Source organism: Cibotium barometz, chromosome 60 (genome assembly GCF_041138505.1).
Source record: "Cibotium barometz isolate CiBa-2024 chromosome 60, ASM4113850v1, whole genome shotgun sequence".
Classification (NCBI taxonomy): domain Eukaryota; kingdom Viridiplantae; phylum Streptophyta; class Polypodiopsida; order Cyatheales; family Cibotiaceae; genus Cibotium; species Cibotium barometz.
The window spans coordinates 37,750,805-37,770,566 of record NC_141105.1 but is presented as its reverse complement, the minus strand read 5'-3'; the positions used below and the strand labels follow the sequence as shown (position 1 = coordinate 37,770,566).

Here is a 19,762-nt window from a genome sequence, read left to right as displayed (position 1 = left end):
TCACCAGATTGCAATCGAGGACGCTTGCCATTTTTCAAGAGGGGGGTATGTCATGACCTTGTGAAAGTGGAACAGCAGAAGTGTGGGCATGGTGGTTGGTGAGCAAGATAAATATTTAAGGATTCACATTTGGGTTCCTGGACAAATAGAAATATGGTGGACATCTTCAAATGTGAAGGGGGACCAAGGACATTAATATTTTTAATGTTTTAACCTTGGATGGCTCCTAGGCATAAGTGACCCTTAGGAAGTTTGATAAACTTGAGAAAGGGGCCACTTAGATATTTTTGGGAAAAGGGGCAACTTTACTTTTGGGAGTTACACGCCTCTCTCTCTCATGAGTATCACTGATGATGGATTTATAGAGAGGCCTAGATACATGGAGGGCGTTTTACCACACGGCTCCCGAGTGGCTATTGGTCAGCTCAGAGTTTCATCACACCGATTGGAGATTGAGACTGGCAGAGCAGCACGGATCCCCCGAGAGGAGAGGGTATGCAGATTGTGCAGAGAGGAGGTGGAGAGTGAGGAGCATTATGTATGCAGATGCAGAGCATATACAGCCATCAGAGAGAGATATCCCATTTTATTCAGAGAGCCACATTCCCTACGCCAGATCTTTGAGACAGCAGACCAGCGCATACTGGGGAGATACATTCTAGACATACAGCGCCACAGAGAGACATTATTACAGGCTCAGACAGCTCCAGAGGGGGGGCGACAGACACAGATTACTACATTTTTTCAGAGATCCATACCTCTCCCAGCCCCTACACGGCAGGGAATTACTCTCCAGAGAGCAGAGACACTTAGAGCCCGCAGGAGACAGAGGACACCTGGCTTTCGGACACCACGCCTATACCAGAGAGAGATGACAGAGATCAGAGCTCAGTTTCACAGAGAGGGTGCGGAGCGACTGGCTCGCTTCAGAGCACACCCAGGCATGTTCTTCAGGGAGCTATGGACACCCCCTTCACTGATGTATACCATTTTATACCCCCAGTATGGTACAGGATGGAGCTAGCTAGGTTGCATATCATGATTGTATACTCCATGCATATAGCTTTGCATTCTCCTAGTAATAGAGCTCCATCCCCTGCACACCCAGATTCAGCTTTTTTATTCAGTACTTTTTCATTTTGTTGGGATGACAGAGGATACCCCATACAGGTACTCCGATTTGTCTCATAGGCCGAGTTCGGTCTTTTGGAAGACGTTAATAAAATCTTTCTTTCTCTCTCTCTCTCTCTCTCTCTCTCTCTCTCTCTCTCTCTCTCTCTCTCGCTTTTTGGAGATCGTGCAAGTTACGTGCGTGGAGGAGAGGAGAAACTCTGTTGACTGGATTTGCTGCATAGAGGTGGTGGTTGCTGGATTTGCTGTGTGGAGAACAGGCCGTACTGAATACAGGCCGTACAGAGCCTTGCCGTACAGACCACGTGGCCGTACAGAGCAGGCGGCTGCAGTTCGTTTGGCGGCTAGTTCAGGTAGCGCTGGAAGGTACGGACAGCAGGTACAGTATGTACTGTTGGTACTAGCGGCGGTTGCTGTGCGACAGCAGGTATTGGCTGCTGTGCATCGGCTGGTTCAGGCAGTACTGGCGACCAGGGTACGGACAGTAGGCGGCTGCAGGTTTAGGCGACTGCTGTACGACAACTGACACAGGCAGCAGTTGCACGTACAGAACTGTACGGATAGGTACAACAGGGTACTACAGACCTGTACGGACAGGTACAGGCGGCTACAGACCTGTGCAGTCCTGAACAGTGGTAGGCGGCGCTTTATCAGAGCATAGTTGGTGCATCAGTCAGGTGGCTGCAGAGAGAAAAGTACAGACAGCCTGTTGCAAGTACAGACTGGTACGGTCAGATCCTCTGGTGCAGAACCACGCCTTAAAATTGGTAAGCTCTGAACTTGTCAATCTTTCTTTCTTTCCACTGGCTTATGTCTGCTCTGCAGGGTTGTTTCATCTTACCCCTTGTGAGAGGAGGGGTATGGCAGTTTGAAGGGTGGAAACAGAGATTGGACAGTGGATGTGTATTTGAACTGAGTTGAAACCATGTTCATGGAACAGCTAGATGTGTGCTCAAGGCTGAATTGTCTTGGTTGACTAGAGGGAAGCACAGTGTGTTGCTTTTGTGGGACACAGATCTGTGTGTGAATCCTCTGTGCTAAGAGGTCTTGAGGGCTGCCAGATTGGACATGCAGGTTTATTCTCCTGGGCTGGCTTTGTTGTACTCAGTTATACCTTTCATTGAATTTGAATAAAGAAATACCGAAAGGGGCGCCAAGCTTTGGGGCCAACAGGTGTCAATTTCCTTTCAGTTTTGGAGCATTCTAGCTCCAGTGAATTTTGTTATTTATTTGGACTACAATTGGAAGGGTGACTGCTAGTCTACCGCACTTTGGTTTCTACCAGAGGCCGGTTTCAGCAGAAATCATCAAGTGCATGTAGATGTTGCTGTAGACCTCTTGGATACTCAGACACTAATACAATATCATCAGCATAAAGCATAATATGTACTGAGGTACGTGCTAGATTAACTCCATCTCCGCCTCCCCATGTAACGAAGTCAGCCACCTCATCAATGTATAACCCAAATAGCGTGGGGGAAAGTGGGCATCCTTGCTTCACACCAATGGTGCTAGCAATAGTCTCGGGCATACCTCCTGGGCATCTGACTCGCCCAAAAACCTGCTCATATAATGCATAGATGCCCCATGTCATATCTGCTGGTATGCCAAGAGACTGTAGGCACTGAAAGAGCCTCTCTCGTGGTACTGTGTCAAATGCCTTGCGGAAATCCACAAAGCAGCAATAGAGCTTTCTCTTCCTCACTCTGGCCTGATCAATCATACACCTCAAAGTGAATACATGGTCAGTGGTAGAGAAAGCTCTCCTGAAGCCTGCCTGCCCTGATGAGCGTAAACCTGCTCGCTCAGCATATAAGCTAACCTCTTGCTCCAACACTGCACCATAGAGTTTGGCCAACACGTGGCCAACCATACCCGTCCTGTAGTTGCTCGGATCGAGCATATCCCCTGTTTTGTGGATCGGCACAATGGTGTGCATCGTCCACTCCGCAGGCAAACCCTCTGCTAGTGCCCTGTTAAACAGGTGTGCAAGAAAAGGAGCCAAAGAATCTACTGCATATATGAGATGCTCACCCTGTAGGCCCATATGGTCGGCGGCCCGTCCATGCTGTAGGCGGCGGATAGCTTCCTTTACCATCGAGTGGGTAAAGAAGCTAGCTGTGGTAGGTCGAGGCTCCTGTGGCTGAGGTATAGGTGGTTGCTGTGGGGCGTGGTATAGGCCCTCTGCATATGTATGCCATGTCTGTGGGTCTGCAATGGGTGTCGGTGTCCGGGGCTCTGTGAAGTGCCGCCATGAGATAGGGCTATCTCTACTCATGAAGAAATGGAAGATCTCTAGCTCCTGTATCTCTGCGAAGGCCCGCCTTTTGCGGCGAGTAAGTCTCCTCATCTCTCTCCTCGACTCCTGCTATGTGATGGCTCCCAAGGCTCTTTGTATGCGGAGCCGTGAGTATAGGGCTCTGCACTCGTCATCATACCATCTGTTCTGGGGCATAGTCCCAGATCTCGCAGACTCTCCTGACTGGACACGATGTGGGAAGCTCAGTAATGCAGCCGTGTGTAGGAGTGATGCCAGCTGGGTTGTAATGGTATCCATAGGTGCCAGGGGATCCATGAGTAGGAGCCCATCCTCTACTCTGCTAGTGTATATGTCTGCCATGTCATGTGTGAAGTAGATGGTAGTGTGTGGCGTCGATATGTGGGGGGCTGGTGATACCGGTGATCCGGCTAGTGAAAATGCCAAGTATGTATGATCTACCCCAATAGGACGAGGTGGGATGGAGAATGAGGTGACAAGCTGTGATGCCTCCAAAGACCCCATAATGTAGTCTACCACTGTGCCTCCGGTCCGTGTACGACCCCCATGTGGGAAGCATGTCAGCCCTCCTGATCCAGGCCACTGTAGCATCCCATTATAAATAACGAGACGATGCCTGGCTCCCAACTCTAGTAAGTGGTCGCCATAATGTCCTCTGTCTGGTCCAGTGTTCTTTGATGCCCGACTAGCCCCTATCTCCTCTGGATCCACAGGGTGGAGGATCTCCATGTCATCATAGTCATACACCTCACACTGTCTACTCTGTGTGTGGGCATTGAAGTCACCCGTAAGAAATACTTCCCCTAGTGTAGAATAATGCATAATCTCCTCTGACAGACAAGTGTCTGGCGAGGCTCCTGTCTCCTCCTCTTGTGGCATGTCCTCTGGAATGACATATGAGGATCCTGATGGAGGAAAGTAACATAGGGCTATGTATATAACCCTGTCCTGCGAGAGCTGTAAGCTGATCCACATGTATCTGGCCTCTGGATCCTGTGCTACCACTCTCAGTCTCCCCTGTAGCTCCCGTCTCTGAATAGAACTGCTACTCCCCCCGACCCTCTCGAGGTACCCTGGCGTGTGGTCCTCCTGTATGCTGTATGCTGACTCCCACTGGAATCCCTCTACTTGAGGTAGCCCTCTCTCTGGGCTCTGATGTGTCTCTGTCAGAAGTCTGATGTCTCTCCCCACCATAACATGCTCCAGTCGTCCAGGCTGCACCCATAGTGAACCATTACAGTTCCATACTGCCATGTGTATCTCTGTCAGTGGCCTGGTCTGTGTCCCATAGGCCCCAAACCGCTAATCCATGGGCCGGCCATCAATGATGACCCGACCATCTCGATAGAAGGCCTTCTTGCCTTCTCTCCTTGCGTGTTAAGACTCGTGGCATGCAAGCTCTCCTATGCTCTAGCTGCATCCTCGTGAGATCATCATCCAAGAAAATAGGAGCTTCCTCTAAGCCTCGTAGTATGACCCTCTTCCTCATGAAGGTGACCCTCTTCCTCATGAAGGTGACCCTCTCCGTCTCTCCTGCAAACTGTAGGATGAGGGCTCGCTTGCGTGTTGAATCTTTCCCGGCTCTCCATGCTTTGGTGAAGGGGAGAGGGTCCTCTTCCCTGTAGCCTAGCTTCATGCATAGAAGCTGTCCATCTTTCTCGGGAGTGGAGTTGGGTGTCTCGGCTATACCTGTGACTCGAATGTTGAGGCGGCGGGCATGCCTCATCTTCTCCTCCTCAATGGTGGTGTGAATGATTTGATGTTCTTCCCTTTGAGTCTCCTCCCTCACTTCTTTGCGGATGTTCTTCTTCACCACCTCAACCCATCTTGACTGCTTGGCTTCGAGTTTTCCCTCCATGTCCTTTGTGATCTCCTTGGAGATCTCTTCTTTGATGGCCGTGAGAGTGTTCTCATTGATCTCCCCTTCTTCCTTCTCGGTGTTCTTGATGGCTACGAGTTCCACTTTCAATGCACTCACCTCCTCCTTGAGTGTTGTGTTCTCTTGTTCAAGGCCTGTGACCCGTGCTTCGAGGGCCATGATGTGCCGGTGTAGTTTGTTCTCCACCTCATTGAGGTTGGAATCGGATGTCTTCTTGTTCTCCTTGATTAGTGCCTTCATCGCCGTCTCGAGGGTCTCGAGTTTCTCTTGGAGACTCGGGGCCATTCCTCGAGATTACTCTGCTGCCCTTCCCCACAGGCAGGGAGGAGAGAGAGAGAGAGAGAGTTATGTTGCTGCCTTGGGGGCCTGAGCAAAGGTGGGTGGGGAGAGGGCAGCACAGGGCGTACCGGACAGGCAGGCGGGCCAGCATAGCACCATCGAGGCGGAAGGACTACTGGGCGGCAGTCCAAGATCCTTTGCATGTTGCAGAAACCACAAGATACGCAATCCTGCCTCCCAAAGAGTCCTCTGCAAAAATGAGCTGGCACAGGGCATACCGGACAGGCAGGCTGGCCAGCATAGCGCCAGCGAGGCGGAAGGGCTACTGGGCGGCAGTCCAAGATCCTTCGCATGCTGCAGAAACCACAAGATACGCAATCCTGCCTCCCAAAGAGTCCTCTGCAAACATGAGCTCAATAGCCTTATCAGGAAGCTCCCGTCCAATCTGGTATTCAGTATCCGGGATTTTCTTGTGTATATAGCAGAGTTATACGCTTCTCTCTCTCTCTCTCTCTCTCTCTCTCTCTCTCTCTCTCTCTCTCCCTCTCTCTCTCTCTCTCTATTTCTGTGTTTTTCTGCAGTGCACTTACTCTAGTATTTTCATATCTTGTCTCACTATCTCCATCCTGCCCTCACCATGAACTGGGATAGTGGATGTATCCCCGATAAGGATATGACCAGAATATCTGCAGAGATCCTGTAAAGCCGTGCGGGAAGGAGTCATGTACTTGGAAGCACCATTTTCTAGAATCCACTCCCGAGTATCCATAGTGGAGAGTCCTCCAACCTCCTCCCTGCACGAAGAAGATGAAACACCAGTGTCCATAACCTCCACGTGCACAAAAGCTGGAGTCTTCACGGTTGCTGCTGAGGATTTTGCACCCTTCTCGGTGCTCCGCTTAGGACATTGCCTCCAATAGTGGCCTTTCTTGCCACAATCATTACAGGTCCTCTCTGCCTTCAGTTTCTCGCGGTCTGAGTCGGGCTTCTTCTCAGAAGACTTCTCCGATGAAGCCTTCCCTTTGCCCTTGTTATTACGGCCTTTCGACCGTTGGCCCATTAAGGCCTCAGAACCTCCGTGCGGTTGAGGGTTAGTGAATCTTTCCTCCTGGTCCAAGACCATGGGCACAAGCTCCTCCCATGTGATGGTGCTGAGCCTGCCACTCGTAATCAATGAAGAGTAAAAGGCTGAGTACCGAGAGGGCAAATGTGACAGCAACGTTATGGCCATATCCTTCGATGATATCTCTTTCCCAGCCTGGAGAACTTCCTGCAGCTTGTTGATGTGCTCCCGCATCGTCGACGACTTTGCAGGATTCATCACTCGCATCTGAACTTCCAAGGAGATCCTCTTCATGGGCGATACCCTATTGTAGAGAGAAGCCAAATGTTGCCAAATACCTCTGGCCAGCGTCATATGCTTGATATGATTGATTACCTGTGGTGTGCAATCGAGGAAAATGAAAGAACGGACTCTGGCATTGACACGATCCCATAACTGTGCGCCTGTGCCTCACGTTCCTTCCGAATAGAGGGTAACTCCCCTTCCTCTAACTCCGGCCGTGGAACCCCAACAACAATGAAATCAACAAGGTTGTAAGACTCCAAAACAGATTCCATCATTACCTTCCATATGCCATAGTTGTTCCCGTCCAATTGACGGTCCACTGGGAACGTGGGGAGTGTCGGGATCTTCACGTGCTTCTGAACCATCTCAAGTAAATCTTCCATTTCGGGGGTGTAACTGAAAAGGGAGGGTGGGTGGGAAAAAATGAAGAACTAAACCTGCAAGTGGCTGTCCAGCAAATCAGCCCGCCTTCCGCTTACTTCTCCTCTTCCCGTACGGCCCAAAACAGTCCTCTAATCAGCAACAAAACAGCCCCCCTCTTGCTCACACAGTTCCCAAGATCTTCCAAGAGCCTAGAGCTCTGATACCATGTCAGATTATGCAACGGAGATGAAGACAAGATCTGAAAACACTAGAGCAAGTGCACTGCAGAAAAACACAGAAATAGAGAGAGAGAGAGAGAGAGAGAGAGAGAGAGAGAGAGAGAGAGAGAGGTGTATAACTTTGCTATATACACAAGAAAATCCCGGATCCAAGATACAATGTGTGGGGGGCAAAGGGGCCATTTTATATGGCCCCAGATGACTAGTCGGCCTGATGAAAAGCAGCCGACAGCCACCAGATAAGTCCACGACCTGCTCTCCACCAGTCGGCCAACACAAATACCTATCGGCCAGCAGTAGTTAGTTGGCCAGCTACAAGGGACAGCCTGGGAGCAGTAGAGTCTAGTCGGCCAGCATCTAGATCAGCCAACAGCCACAGAATAGCCTCCCACACCAAGGAAAAATAGGGAAAAATATGGAGAGTGGGGAAAAATGAGAAAACACCTGAATCGGGCGGGCACACCCACAACAGAGGCCCTGGTGTAAATATACAGACAGGAGATGACTGCTAACAGCCTGCTGGGCTGCTGCCCGCCTGCTGTCAGAGCCCCTAGGGCCTGGCCGATTGCTACTCAAGCCTTCCAAAAGGCTGCCAACTGGTTCCATGGGCCCCATGTTGGCTCATGCTTGGGCATGGTGGCCTCCTTGGCCCCTAGGGTGGGCCACAAGGGGCTGCCCTTCATGTAGACCAGGCTCAAAGAGCCTTATGGGGTGGCCCAACAGGCTGCCCCCTAGCCTACAGCCCCACATACGAATGGTATGCTAGCAAACAGGATCCTGGCTCCTTAGGTGGCCTGGTACACCTCTTCAACATTCTAGAGGGTGTTTTGCCTGGGACACCTCTTCAACATTCCAGAGGGTGACTCATAGTATGGAGTGGCATTGCTTCATCTGCAGGACACTGCACACCTGACCATGACCATGTACGGGACTTGTACATCTGACCATGACTCTCTAGTGGTCTAGTACAAGATGTGGCTGAGAATGAAGACGTCAAATCACAGCCCTGTGACGTACTGTACACTCCTGGGTAGCACTCCGCCTACAGTGAAATGCTCTATGAAGTCCAACACCGAGGTTAGTAGACTACAATGACACTTTAGAGATTAGCATTTAAAATTTGATAGTATGGAAAATCCTTATTACAAAGAACATGAAGTATTGCTTGCTGATGAAGCATTCTCTTTTCCATCTCTTACCTGCGGTAAGGATGTGGCTTTAGTTTCATATAGTGATGATGAATGACTTGATTGCATGTACTATAACCAATCAGAGGGACCCCTTTCCAAGTTTATAACTCTAATGTTTTGATCTTTCAAACAGGTTTCAAGCAGTATATGGGGGAAGTGTTTTTCAGGCTTTGCGCATCCCTGATACGGGTGGTCGAGGACATCAAGCCTTAGATGCACTTCTTCTAACGGATAGGTGAGAGAGACACGCTTACTCGACTCACAAGCTTCAAACTCTATTTTTGGCAAATCATAAGCTTGTTTCTTATCAATATCTGCAGAATTGCATCTTTCTGAAAAGAGGCTTGCTTTGCTGCAGAGAACTATATGTCTTTTCTATTCAAGACTTGTCGGGAATTGTCAGAGTTTGTAGTGATGGTACATGGATGGAGACAGACTTGGAGGGAAATGTGGTAGCACATCCAAATGCTGTGAGTAAAGAGACCTTATTATTTCCATTTTGTCTGGAAGGTGATATTTTCTATCAACACAAACGGGCAAGGGTTTGTAACTTTGGTTTACGATTGATTAGGGCTGCTTCAGACACACTAGACTGCTTCAAGGCTTTCAAAAGTCCTTGACTGTTGCATTAAGTTGAATCAGAGCATCTTGGTGCCACACACTTCACATGGATCTTCCTGACGGTGGCTGGTGTGAGCCTGCAGTGGGACCGTGGGTAGGAGCAGCTTGACAGGAGAAGGGATGTGCAGACAGCCTGGAAATTTTTGGTGGTGCAGAACAATTGCTCCAGCTTCAGCTGGCCAGCAGATAGGGCAGGGTGGTACTGCCCAGTCAGGCTGAGGAGGATGGCCATGAGCTGGCTCAACATGTAGATAAAGTGCAAGCCTGGCCAGCTCAAGCTTTGAAGCCCCCCTTATGTCGAACTGGTTCTAGTCCAGTTTTGGTTCGCGGCTGGCCACCGCACTAAGTGTCTGTAATTGTCCAGTCTTGGTTCGAGTCGGATGATATGGCCGGTTGGTCATTTTGGACTAGGTCGTTGGTTGGCTGACATGGCCGACCTACGTACATGCCGACCCTGGGCACTATATATAGAGTAGTTTGGCATCATCAAGTTCATTGTGTTCAAGTGCTCTTGTAAGCAAGACATCCTTTGTCTAGAGTCCGTTTAGATCGCCATCAAAGCTCTTACCTGGGGAAGAGCCAAACCGGTGGCTTGTAGTGCCAAATGGGGTCACTGGCACTGTTTGAGATGAAGGGGCCCTGTTGCCAGATACGAAGGAAGGCCTCTCGACGTCTCCGCATGTGGTCCAAATATTCCTAAAGCTTCCCACAGTGACTGCGGAGGGTATGAATGATATCTATTCATATATGGCACGGATGGACTCTGCTGGGGGGGTCCACAGACTAGGCCACTACTGGAGAGTCGGGGGTGGGGATAGACTCTATCCTGCAATGAGTGAGCATGACAGCCTGACCGTAATTTGTCTCCTAATAGTGGAGGGCAGGTCGTGACTCCGTCACCCAAGCGACTGCTCTCCAAGTGACGATGCGGAAAGAAGTTCAAGAGGTGGTGAATAGACAAAGAATCCTCAGCCAAACCTACTGCGTTTTGGGGCAGTCCCAAAGGCAGTCGCTTTGTGACAATGTCGATGTGACCCCTGTAGGTGGCTGCACCTCGTGCACTGTGTTGGACGACCAGCAATGGCCAACCACGTGCCAACTACTAAACTCCTGTGAGCTACCTGCCAAAGAAAAAGAGTAACCTTTTGAGGTTGGAAGGTGTCCCATAGTCGCTTCCAGTAGTCTCTGAGAGGAAGCTAGGTGAGATGTCCTGGGAGGACCAGTGGTGTGCTGAAGCAGGAGTACCGTCAATCATGTGCATCTAGATCCAGTAACCTTTTGAGGTTGGAAGGTGTCCCATAGTCGCTTCCAGTAGTCTCTGAGAGGAAGCTAGGTGAGATGTCCTGGGAGGACCAGTGGTGTGCTGAAGCAGGAGTACCGTCAATCATGTGCATCTAGATCCAGTGGCCTAGCCTCGCTGATTAGTGGAAAAAGGGGGTGGTTGGGCTCTGTGCCGAAGGTGTGTGTCCACTCCCATGCCGGCCCTCCTATAGCCAAAGTCTCAAGGACCTGTCTCGAGCAAAGCCGTGCCGGGGTTGCTGGACTATCTACTCTTTGTCTCAGATCTCCACGAGTCGTCTGCCCTTAGTCTCCCGAGGAAGAAGCCACTTGAAGCTAGTCCACTCGTCTGTCTCAGAACTGAGGGGCCCTAGGTTATGTGAGAACGCGTGCCCAGAGGTTGGCCACTGGGCATCCTAAAGAGGCGGGTCCAGATCAGCGGCGGCTGGCGGGAGTCTCTCTGCATCCGAGGCTGGGGGGGGGGGCTGCTAGAGGGATGGCTTGAGCAGCGAGTGTCCAGAGGGGCCCCTCCTATCTTCAACTCCCCCAAGCTTGTCTTTTGTGGAAGACTGGAGGGCTGGCTAGGCAGACTGGGTATGTGTCTTAGCATGCGAGAGCCTGCGTAGGCCCATGCAGATGTGTGTGCCTCCAAGGTGCTAGCGGCCCTTGCATAGAAGGGACATGCAAGCCACATTTGTTAGTTGACCACCATAATCCTCTTTGGTGTGTCGGCAACTCTTGGTTTCCAAGATGGTACCAGAGTAGGGCGAGTACATAACCATTGTCCTATATGTGGATGGCCATCATTATGATGGGGAACCGTGAAGAGAAGATCCAACATACACAGGAGATGTTGAGTTTAGAGTTTGAGATGACAGACCTTGGGGTTATGCATTTCTGTTTGGGGATTGTGTCATGACCCTGTGAAAATGGAACAGCACAAGTGTGGGCATGGTGGTTGCTGAGCAAGAATATTAAAAGATTCACATTTGGGGTGCCCGGACAGAGAGAATGATGTATGGACATTTCCAGGTGTGAAGGGGGGAACTAGAACATTAATATTTTAATGTTTTATTTATGGTTGCCCCTAGGCCTTAGTGGCCCCTAGGGAACTTTAATGTTTATTAAAGTTGGGGCCCTAGGATAAGTTTGGAGAGAGGCCACTCCACTTTTGGAGTTGCATGCCTCTCTCATCTCTCTCTCTCTCTCTCTCTAGCTTTTTGGGGAATCGTGCAAGCTCAAGCGTGGAGAAGAGGAGAAGCAACGTCGACTGTACTGGTTTGGCTGCTGTGCGTTGGGCTGCGTGCTGGATTTTCTGTACAGAACAGGACAGGCCGTACAGCTCTGCAGGTACAGTCCACGTGGCTGCCCGTACAGGGTACGGCTCTGCTGGTACAGGCGGCGTTGACAGAGGCTGAGAGCAAGTAGAGGCTGCGGCGCGTACGGACATCAGGTACAGGTGGCTGTACGACTGCTGACAGGCGGCTGTGCTGCAGGTACAGAACTGTACCATCAGGTACAGTCGGGTACAGCAGGCGCATAAGTAGACTCAGGCGACAGTAGCACAGTCCGTACAGTTCTGTACGGACAGATTTAGTCAGGTGTGCAGAGGCTGTACGGACAGGTACAGTGCTAAATTACTGACCTGTACGGATAGGTACAGCATCTTCTGTTGCAAGCAGAGCTATTCTAGAGCTTGGTTGGTGCAATAGTCAAGTGGTTGCAGGGGAAAGAGTACAGCCAGTCGTTGTCAAGTGCAGATTGGTACGAACTGTTCCACGGGTGCAGAATCACGCACTGACTTGGTAAGCTCTGAACTTGTTCATCTGTCTTTCTTTCCATTAGCTTATGTCTGCTGCAGAGTTGTGCTATCTGGCCCCTTGTGAGAGGAGGGGTATGGCAGATTGAAAAGGGTGGAAACAGAGATTGGACAGTGAATGTATGTTTGTGCTGAGTTGTGGAATCATGTGCATGAGATATGCCAGATGTATGCTCAAGGCTGTCCTGCTGAATGGTCTTGGCTGATCAGAGGGAAGCACAGAGTGTTGCTTTGAGACACAGATCTGTGTGTGTGAATCCTCTGTGCTAAGAGGTATTGTGGGCTGCCAGATTGGACATACAGGTGTATTCTCTTGGCTGGTTTTGTTGTACTCAGCCTTACATATTTTTGAAATTGAATAAAGAAATACCGCAAGCGGCGCCAAGCTTTGGGGCCAACAGGTGTCGTTCTCTTTTCAGATTTGGGGCACTCTAGCTCCAATCAAATTTGTTTTCATATCTGGACTACAAGTGGAAGGGTGACTGCTAGTCTACCGCACTTTGGTTTCTACCAGAGGCCGGTTTCAAGGTTCCGTCCCCGGGACCTATCATCAACTTTCTTAAGGGGGTGAGCTCGTGGTTGACTCGAGGAAAGTCATTGCTGAAAAAAATTCAGCAACATGTCTGATACAGAAGACGAGTACTTTTATCATGAAGAGGAAGAGCAAGAGACCTCTCCTAAGAGAAATGAATCCGAGGATATTCTTGCAAGAGAACAGGCTGCAGATGATGAGCATTATGAGGATGTAACACAGCCAGAAGATGTGCTTGGTAAAGAGGAAGATGATGCTCAGTTTAAAAATCGTTTGGCTGGTGTTATGGATGTGTTTATGCAGCTCACACAAAGTGAGAAGTTTGCTGAATTTATGAGATCCCGTACAGAGCCTGAAAAGAAGAAGAAGAAGAAGGTGCGTTCTAAGAACCTTCCTCAAGGTCATAGTGGTGGGGACAGTTTCTGAACATGCAGCGTGCTTATGGTGCTAACTCACAGAGTTCCTTCTTTGGACAACCATCTATTCCTCAGCAGACTATGCATCCAGGTTATTTTGGTGGTGGCTCGGTGTTCGAATCTATGACTGGGGGTTATCCTCAGGGAGGCATGGGTATGCCAGGGCCTTTTGGAGCTAATTTTCAGCCTGGTATGCAGGGGAATCTGTATGGTGGTATGCAGTCCGGAATGCAAGGAAATATGTTTGGGAGCATGCAACCTGGGATGCAAACAAACATGTATGGTGGTATGCAGCCCGGTATGCATAATGGAATGTTTGGAAACATGGCTGGAATGTATAGCATGCTAGGTGTGGGAATGGGTAATGTTGACCCTATGATGGGCATGAATGTTGGGGGTAGCAATCTTGCGAAGCCACTTCCATACGATAATCTAACACCTATGGGAAAGGCGAAGGATTCTAAGGAAGGGGGAGCTGCTTTGAAATTTGATACATTTAGTGGAGCCAAAGATAAATTAAAAGCACTCACCTTTTTACAGCAGTTTGATGCTGCTTTTTTTGGTGGTAATTACACGGAGTCCTCAAAGGTGAGAAAAGCTGCGACTTTTCTCAAAGGCAATGCATTGCAGTGGTGGTTTACTCTTCTTCTGCAGGGCATAGCACCAACTACTTGGGTGCAATTTAAACAGGTCTTCTCTTCCGTATGGCTCACATCTACATTTGAGGTGGATGTTATGACTGCATGCCACAAGTTGGATGCTTCAAAGTGTGAAAATTTGGAAGATTAGAAGTTTTGGGAAGCTTTACTCCCAGTTACTTCTTATCGTGCAGTGCCTTTGTTTGAGCAGGTGGAGAAGTATTGCTGTGGGTTGTCCAAGGAAGTGCGTGACTATTGCATAAAGACTCGAGTAACAAATATGTCACAGATGATAGAGAATGCTATGACAGCAAATGCGTTACTCACTGGAGTCTCATCTGGATTTAAAGGCAATAAGAACTCAAGCAAGAAATCTGAAACGTCAGGGCATGCTTCGCGTGATGCAAAAGGGTCTATAGAGAAGCGGTATAAGAAGTTGCCAATGCCCAAGAGAACTCCTTAGGAGAGACAGGCTTTGAGAGATGCTCGAAAATGTTTTTATAGTACAGAAGAGGGACATATGTCATTTAATTGTCCCAAGAGAAAGTCCCAAAAGGACTCTGACAATAAAGGAGAGCCCAAGTCAAAGAAACCAAAACCTTCTGCAGGGTTAGTTCTTGATCTTGTGGGGGAACAGCCAGTGGTGAAGAGACAGAGTTGTGCAGGGCATGGGGCAAAGTGAGATCAGAATGCCTTGATATTCTTTGACACAGGTGCTAGAGCCAACTTCATTTCACCAGATTTGGCTAGCCGATTGGGGATTCGTGCAGAGGAGATGGGGCCGTTATATGAGACTAACATGGCTTGTCCAGGGTATGCAGAACCCGTTACTCCTATCATTGGGAAGCTCAGGCTTCATTTGCAGGGTTATGTGGACAGCGAAGAGTTTTTCATCATGCCACTTGATGGCTGTGATGTTTTGTTGGGTATGCCATGGTGCCACAGAGTACATGCGGTAGTGGATACATACAATAGGAAAATCACTCTGACTCATAGAGGGAAAAAACATGTTTTGGATGTAAAACTTAAACGGGAATCTGTTCCTATTGTATCAGCTTCGGCAATTTCATCAGTAATGAAAAAGCATCTTTCCGCGTACTTGATTTATGTAAAGGATGCACAAGATGATGAGTCTAAGTCTAATTTGTCTATGTTAGATAAGGACAGGACTGATTTCTTATGTGGGTTCCAAAATTGTTTTTCCGAGTCATTGCTAGGGGAACTTCCTCCGGAGAGGCCAGAAGATCATGCCATGATTCCTGGTAGTACTCCACCAAATAGACCGCCGTACCGTGTTAGTGCAGCCTAACAAGAAGAAATTATGAGTCAAGTACAAGAGCTGTTGAATAAAGGGTTGATACAGCCTAGCTCATCACCCTTTTGCTCACCTGTACTCTTAGTGCAAAAGAAGATGGTTCTTGGCGCATGTGTATTGACTACAGGGCGCTGAACAAGAATACCATCAAGAATCGATTCCCCATTCCGAGGATCGATGACATTTTGGACCGCTTATAGGGCTCCACAGTCTTTAGTCGCATTGACTTGAAAAGCGGGTATCATCAGATACGTATTAGACCCGAGGATGTGCATAAGACAACATTTCGAACCACGTTTGGGTTGTATGAGTTTTTGGTTATGCCCCTTGGTTTGACAAATGCACCTGCCACATTTAACAGAATGATGGACATGATTTTCAGGCCTCAGAGAGCGTTTGTGGGCACATTCTTTGATGATATGATTGTGCATTCACAAACTGAGGAAGAGCCTAGAAGGCATTTGGCCATTGTGTTTGTAGAACTCAGGAACCATAGCCTGGTTGTTAATGGCAAGAACAGTGAGTTCTTTTTGCAAGAGATACATTTCTTGGGGCATATTGTGTCTAAGCATGGAGTCCGTATGGATCCAACGAAGGTGGAAGCAATTCTTAATTGCCCAGATTTGAGGACCGTGCATGATGTACGCAGCTTTCTAGGATTGTGTTCCTATTACAGGCGGTACATACGGTATTTTGTTGAAATTGCTTCGCCTCTTCATGCCTTGACAAAGAAGGCAACTCCGTTTAGATAGGCTGATCGGGAAATTACAGCCTTCAAAAAGCTTAAAGAAAAGCTTACTTCGGATCCAGTATTGGTGTTACCGGACCTCCAAAAGGCTTTTGTTGTCCAGTGTGATGCATGTGGAAGTAGCATTGGGGCAGTTCTCATGCGCTCCCCATACATGGACATCATAACATGACAACACTCCTGTTGGCACCACATTTTCAACACTCCCCCTTGGTGCCCAAATGGGTCCCATCCCAAGAGAGTAATGTGACATACATGACATGACATTCTTTGTTCCCCATTTGATAGAGACACATATACATTCACTTAGCCTACATCATCGGTAGCTAGAGGTGATTACATCAACATGACATGAGACATAATATGATCATAGACATAGAACATAATCATAGACATCATCATATCTAGAAAAGATGTTCTTTTGGAGCATCATCAAGAGTTTCTTTCACCATTACATCGGATTGTTACTTTTCCTTTGACCAACAATTCTTCTCAAGGTGACCTACCTTGCCACATGTATCACATACAAGCTTGGGCTTGTTTCGATGACGACTGTCCCATCCTTCCCCAATCGTCACATTTGACATTGGTTTTGTTAAAGAAAGCAATCTTCCTCATGTTTGTTAAGTTTTGTTGTGTACCTTTTAGTTTCTTATCCTCTTCAAACAAGGAGGATTCAACACCTTCAAGAGTAAGATTTGTTACTATCGAAGAAAACACTGGAGGCATGCTTTTAATTAAGAGCGCTATTGCATCCTTCTTTTTTTTTTTTCTGAGAAAAGATCCTTTCATTAGTTATATAAAAAACGCCCGTAGGGCTACAAAAGATCTCTCCTGCTCATAAGGGAAACAGAGCAGTGAATACAGCAAGGCAGCCCGGGAGACTCTCCCTAGGTGCTGCAAAATACAAGCATCAGTACTAAGGACTGAGGGGCTAAATCATACAATAGGGGGGGGGAATAGCCAAACAGGTGGCCTGTAATGCCAACGGGGGGATCCCGTGTGTAGGGTGTAGAAGGGGCCGCTGCGCCAGGTGGTGTGAAAGGCCTGGCGCCGCAAGATCGCCTCGTCCGAGTCGCCTCGGATGCGGTCATACTGTCCTCGCAGGGTGTGGATCAACTCCTGCCAGATCCCTCGAACAGTCTCTGCTGGTGGCTCCAGTCTCCCCTCGAAGGCCGTGAAACACCGGGCCCTCCAGGTGAACCAGATGGTGAGGCTGCTGAGAAGCTCCCATCGTAAATCCCTCTCCTGTGTCCAGCTGGCGGACGAGAAATCCGGTGCCGGAACCAGGCGAGGCTGGCCCCTAATGAATCTGATGGCCTGACTGTCCTGCTCCATCTCATAGCCCATAGCAGGCCCTGTCAAAGTCGACCAAGCAGCGGCACCCCACGTGAACATACCCTCTGGAGAGAGGGGGGCCAGAATACGCAGCATCCGCAGCCAAATCTGTTGCGCCTGAGGGCAATCCCAAAGGCAATGTCTCTGTGTCTCCATAGGGTGGCCGCATCGGACGCAGGCCGCCGGAAGACCGCTGTAAACAAGCCAGGTGCCAACTGCTGAGCCCCTGTGGGCGACCAGCCACTGGAAAGTCGAGATCCTACGGGCCTGTCGACTAGCCCGGAGCCGAGCCTAGAAATCCTCCAGGAATTCCTGTGAGAGTCCCTGTAGCCGCCAATGCCCCACTGCAGCTGGAGAGACCATCCTCCTCGCCGTCAAAATATGCCTCCCCAGCCGAACAGTATACTGGAAAAAGGTGATCTCTGTGGCCTCAAGGGATGCATAAGGATCATGCCACTCGTACTCCCGAGGGTCCCACTGTAACCGGGCCAAGGGGCGCGCTGCATATGCCCATATGCGCCAATCCGGGAGCACATCAGCAGGGTCGGGGTCAATATGCCACTTCCGAGAAGCGGCGGCCACTACCCGAATCCTCTGAAAGGTGCACTCTGCAACCAAAGGCGACTCCACCTCCACTCTCTGGAGTCTGCCCTCATCCTGAATCTCATAGTAGAGGCATCTGCCATCCTCAGTGTAAGCTCTGACAGCAATCAGGATCTCCAACTGAGGAAAGGCTCCCATCCACCGTGGGGCCACTGGCTCGAAAGGCGTGAACCACTCCTCTGTGAGTGCCTCCTGAATATCATCCCTCATAATCATCCCCCCTCTGAAGTGACTCAGCCTCTCCACCTGGATCTCCTCTGGGAGACTCCAGAAGGCCTGCCAGTCTCCAAAACTGCGTGCTGGGCCTGCTAGACGAGGCCGAGAACCTAGCATATGACCCTGCTCTGTGCGAACCGCTGGGCTCCAGATGAGCGGCTGTCTGGCACGCTCCTCCACACAAGGAGGAGGTCGCTGCGAGAGCCCCGGTCTCAGCAGCTCCCAAGCTCTCAGGATACTCAAAGCAAATCTGTCCTCCCATCCTCTACTGAGGCCTGTCCTCCTCATCTCTATGAAGATCCAGCGAATCTCTGGTGCCCAAGTGCCCCCTACTGGGGGAGCCCGAGCCTGCAGCCGCCGCTGCAAGAGAAGCTCTTTCCAAGGCTCAGCGCCTGGAAGCAGTCCCCGAACAATAAGCTTCCCCAATAAGGCTCTACTCTGATCGACTGGATCTATAATGCCCAAGCCTCCCTGAGCCAGCGGAAGTGTAATAACTGCCCATGCAAGCTTTGCCCGGGCTGGCTGACCATCCCGCCCAGACCAAAAAAAGTTCCTGATCAGCCTCTGTACCTGGCTGATGCAAGAGCTCGAGAAGATCCAGCAAGACGTAATGTACCACATGGTCGCTAGTAGCACCTGATTTGCCACCACCACCCTCCCAGCCAAGGATAGTCGAGCTGTACTCCAATACAAAAGCTTCTTCCGAATGCTCAGAAGAAGCGGGGCAATCTGCTGCTCAGGTGACAAATCCAGTCCAATCTGGCATCCCAAATACCGCACTGCTGTGCCAGGAGGAATCCATCTAAAGCCGGGGTCCGGGCTCCATGCCGGAGTGGGAGCACTACTGATCCAAAAGGCCACTGTCTTACGCCAATTGATCAATGCTCCCGAAGCTGCACTAAAAACCTGGAGCGACTGCTCTGCCCGAAGGAGATTGGCCTCTTGGCCATGCAAAAATAAGCCCGTGTCGTCTGCAAACTCAGCATCAAGCAGGTCCTCCCCCCGGACTGGGAGCTGGAGTCCTCTCAAACCAACCTCCTCTGCCGTCAAATACATGCTCATAGCCTCCGCAAAGAAGAGAAAAAGAAAAGGGGTGAGGGGACACCCCTGTCGGACTGATCTGGTCAGCTCAAAACTCGGCCCCCGTCCTCCTGCAATCAACACCTGGCTACGAGCTGTGGAGTACAAAGCCGCAACCCCTCTGATCCATCCTGGCTCAAAGCCCAGGCGAAGCATAGTGCCCTCTAAGAAACCCCAATCAACTCTATCGTATGCCTTCTCAAAATCGAGAAGCATCACGACCAAGTGCTCGCCAAGAAATCTGGCTCGGGCCGTCGCCTCCCAGAAAGTAAAGATGTTGTCAAGGATATTGTGCTCCTTGATGAATCCTGTCTGGGTAGCATGAATCAACTCCCCCAAAAAGGGCTGGATCCTCAAACTCAAGGCCTTTGCCAAGACCTTGTAGACAGTGTTGAGAATCGTAATAGGCCTCCAATGCCGAATATCATCTGATACTCCCTCCCCCTTGGGG

The 19,762-nt window shown here is 49.7% G+C and overlaps 1 protein-coding gene across 1 annotated transcript in view; it reads left to right on the top strand.

The window, feature by feature from the left end:
* LOC147605320 (uncharacterized) overlaps positions 1–19,762 on the top strand; it is a 106,895-nt gene that overhangs the window by 49,008 nt on the left and 38,125 nt on the right. Inside the window, exons 2-3 of the mRNA XM_086793854.1 lie at positions 8,841–8,942; positions 9,066–9,177. Of these exons, the coding sequence (XP_086649980.1) occupies positions 8,841–8,942; positions 9,066–9,177 (214 nt within the window). The remainder of the gene's footprint in view (positions 1–8,840; positions 8,943–9,065; positions 9,178–19,762) is intronic.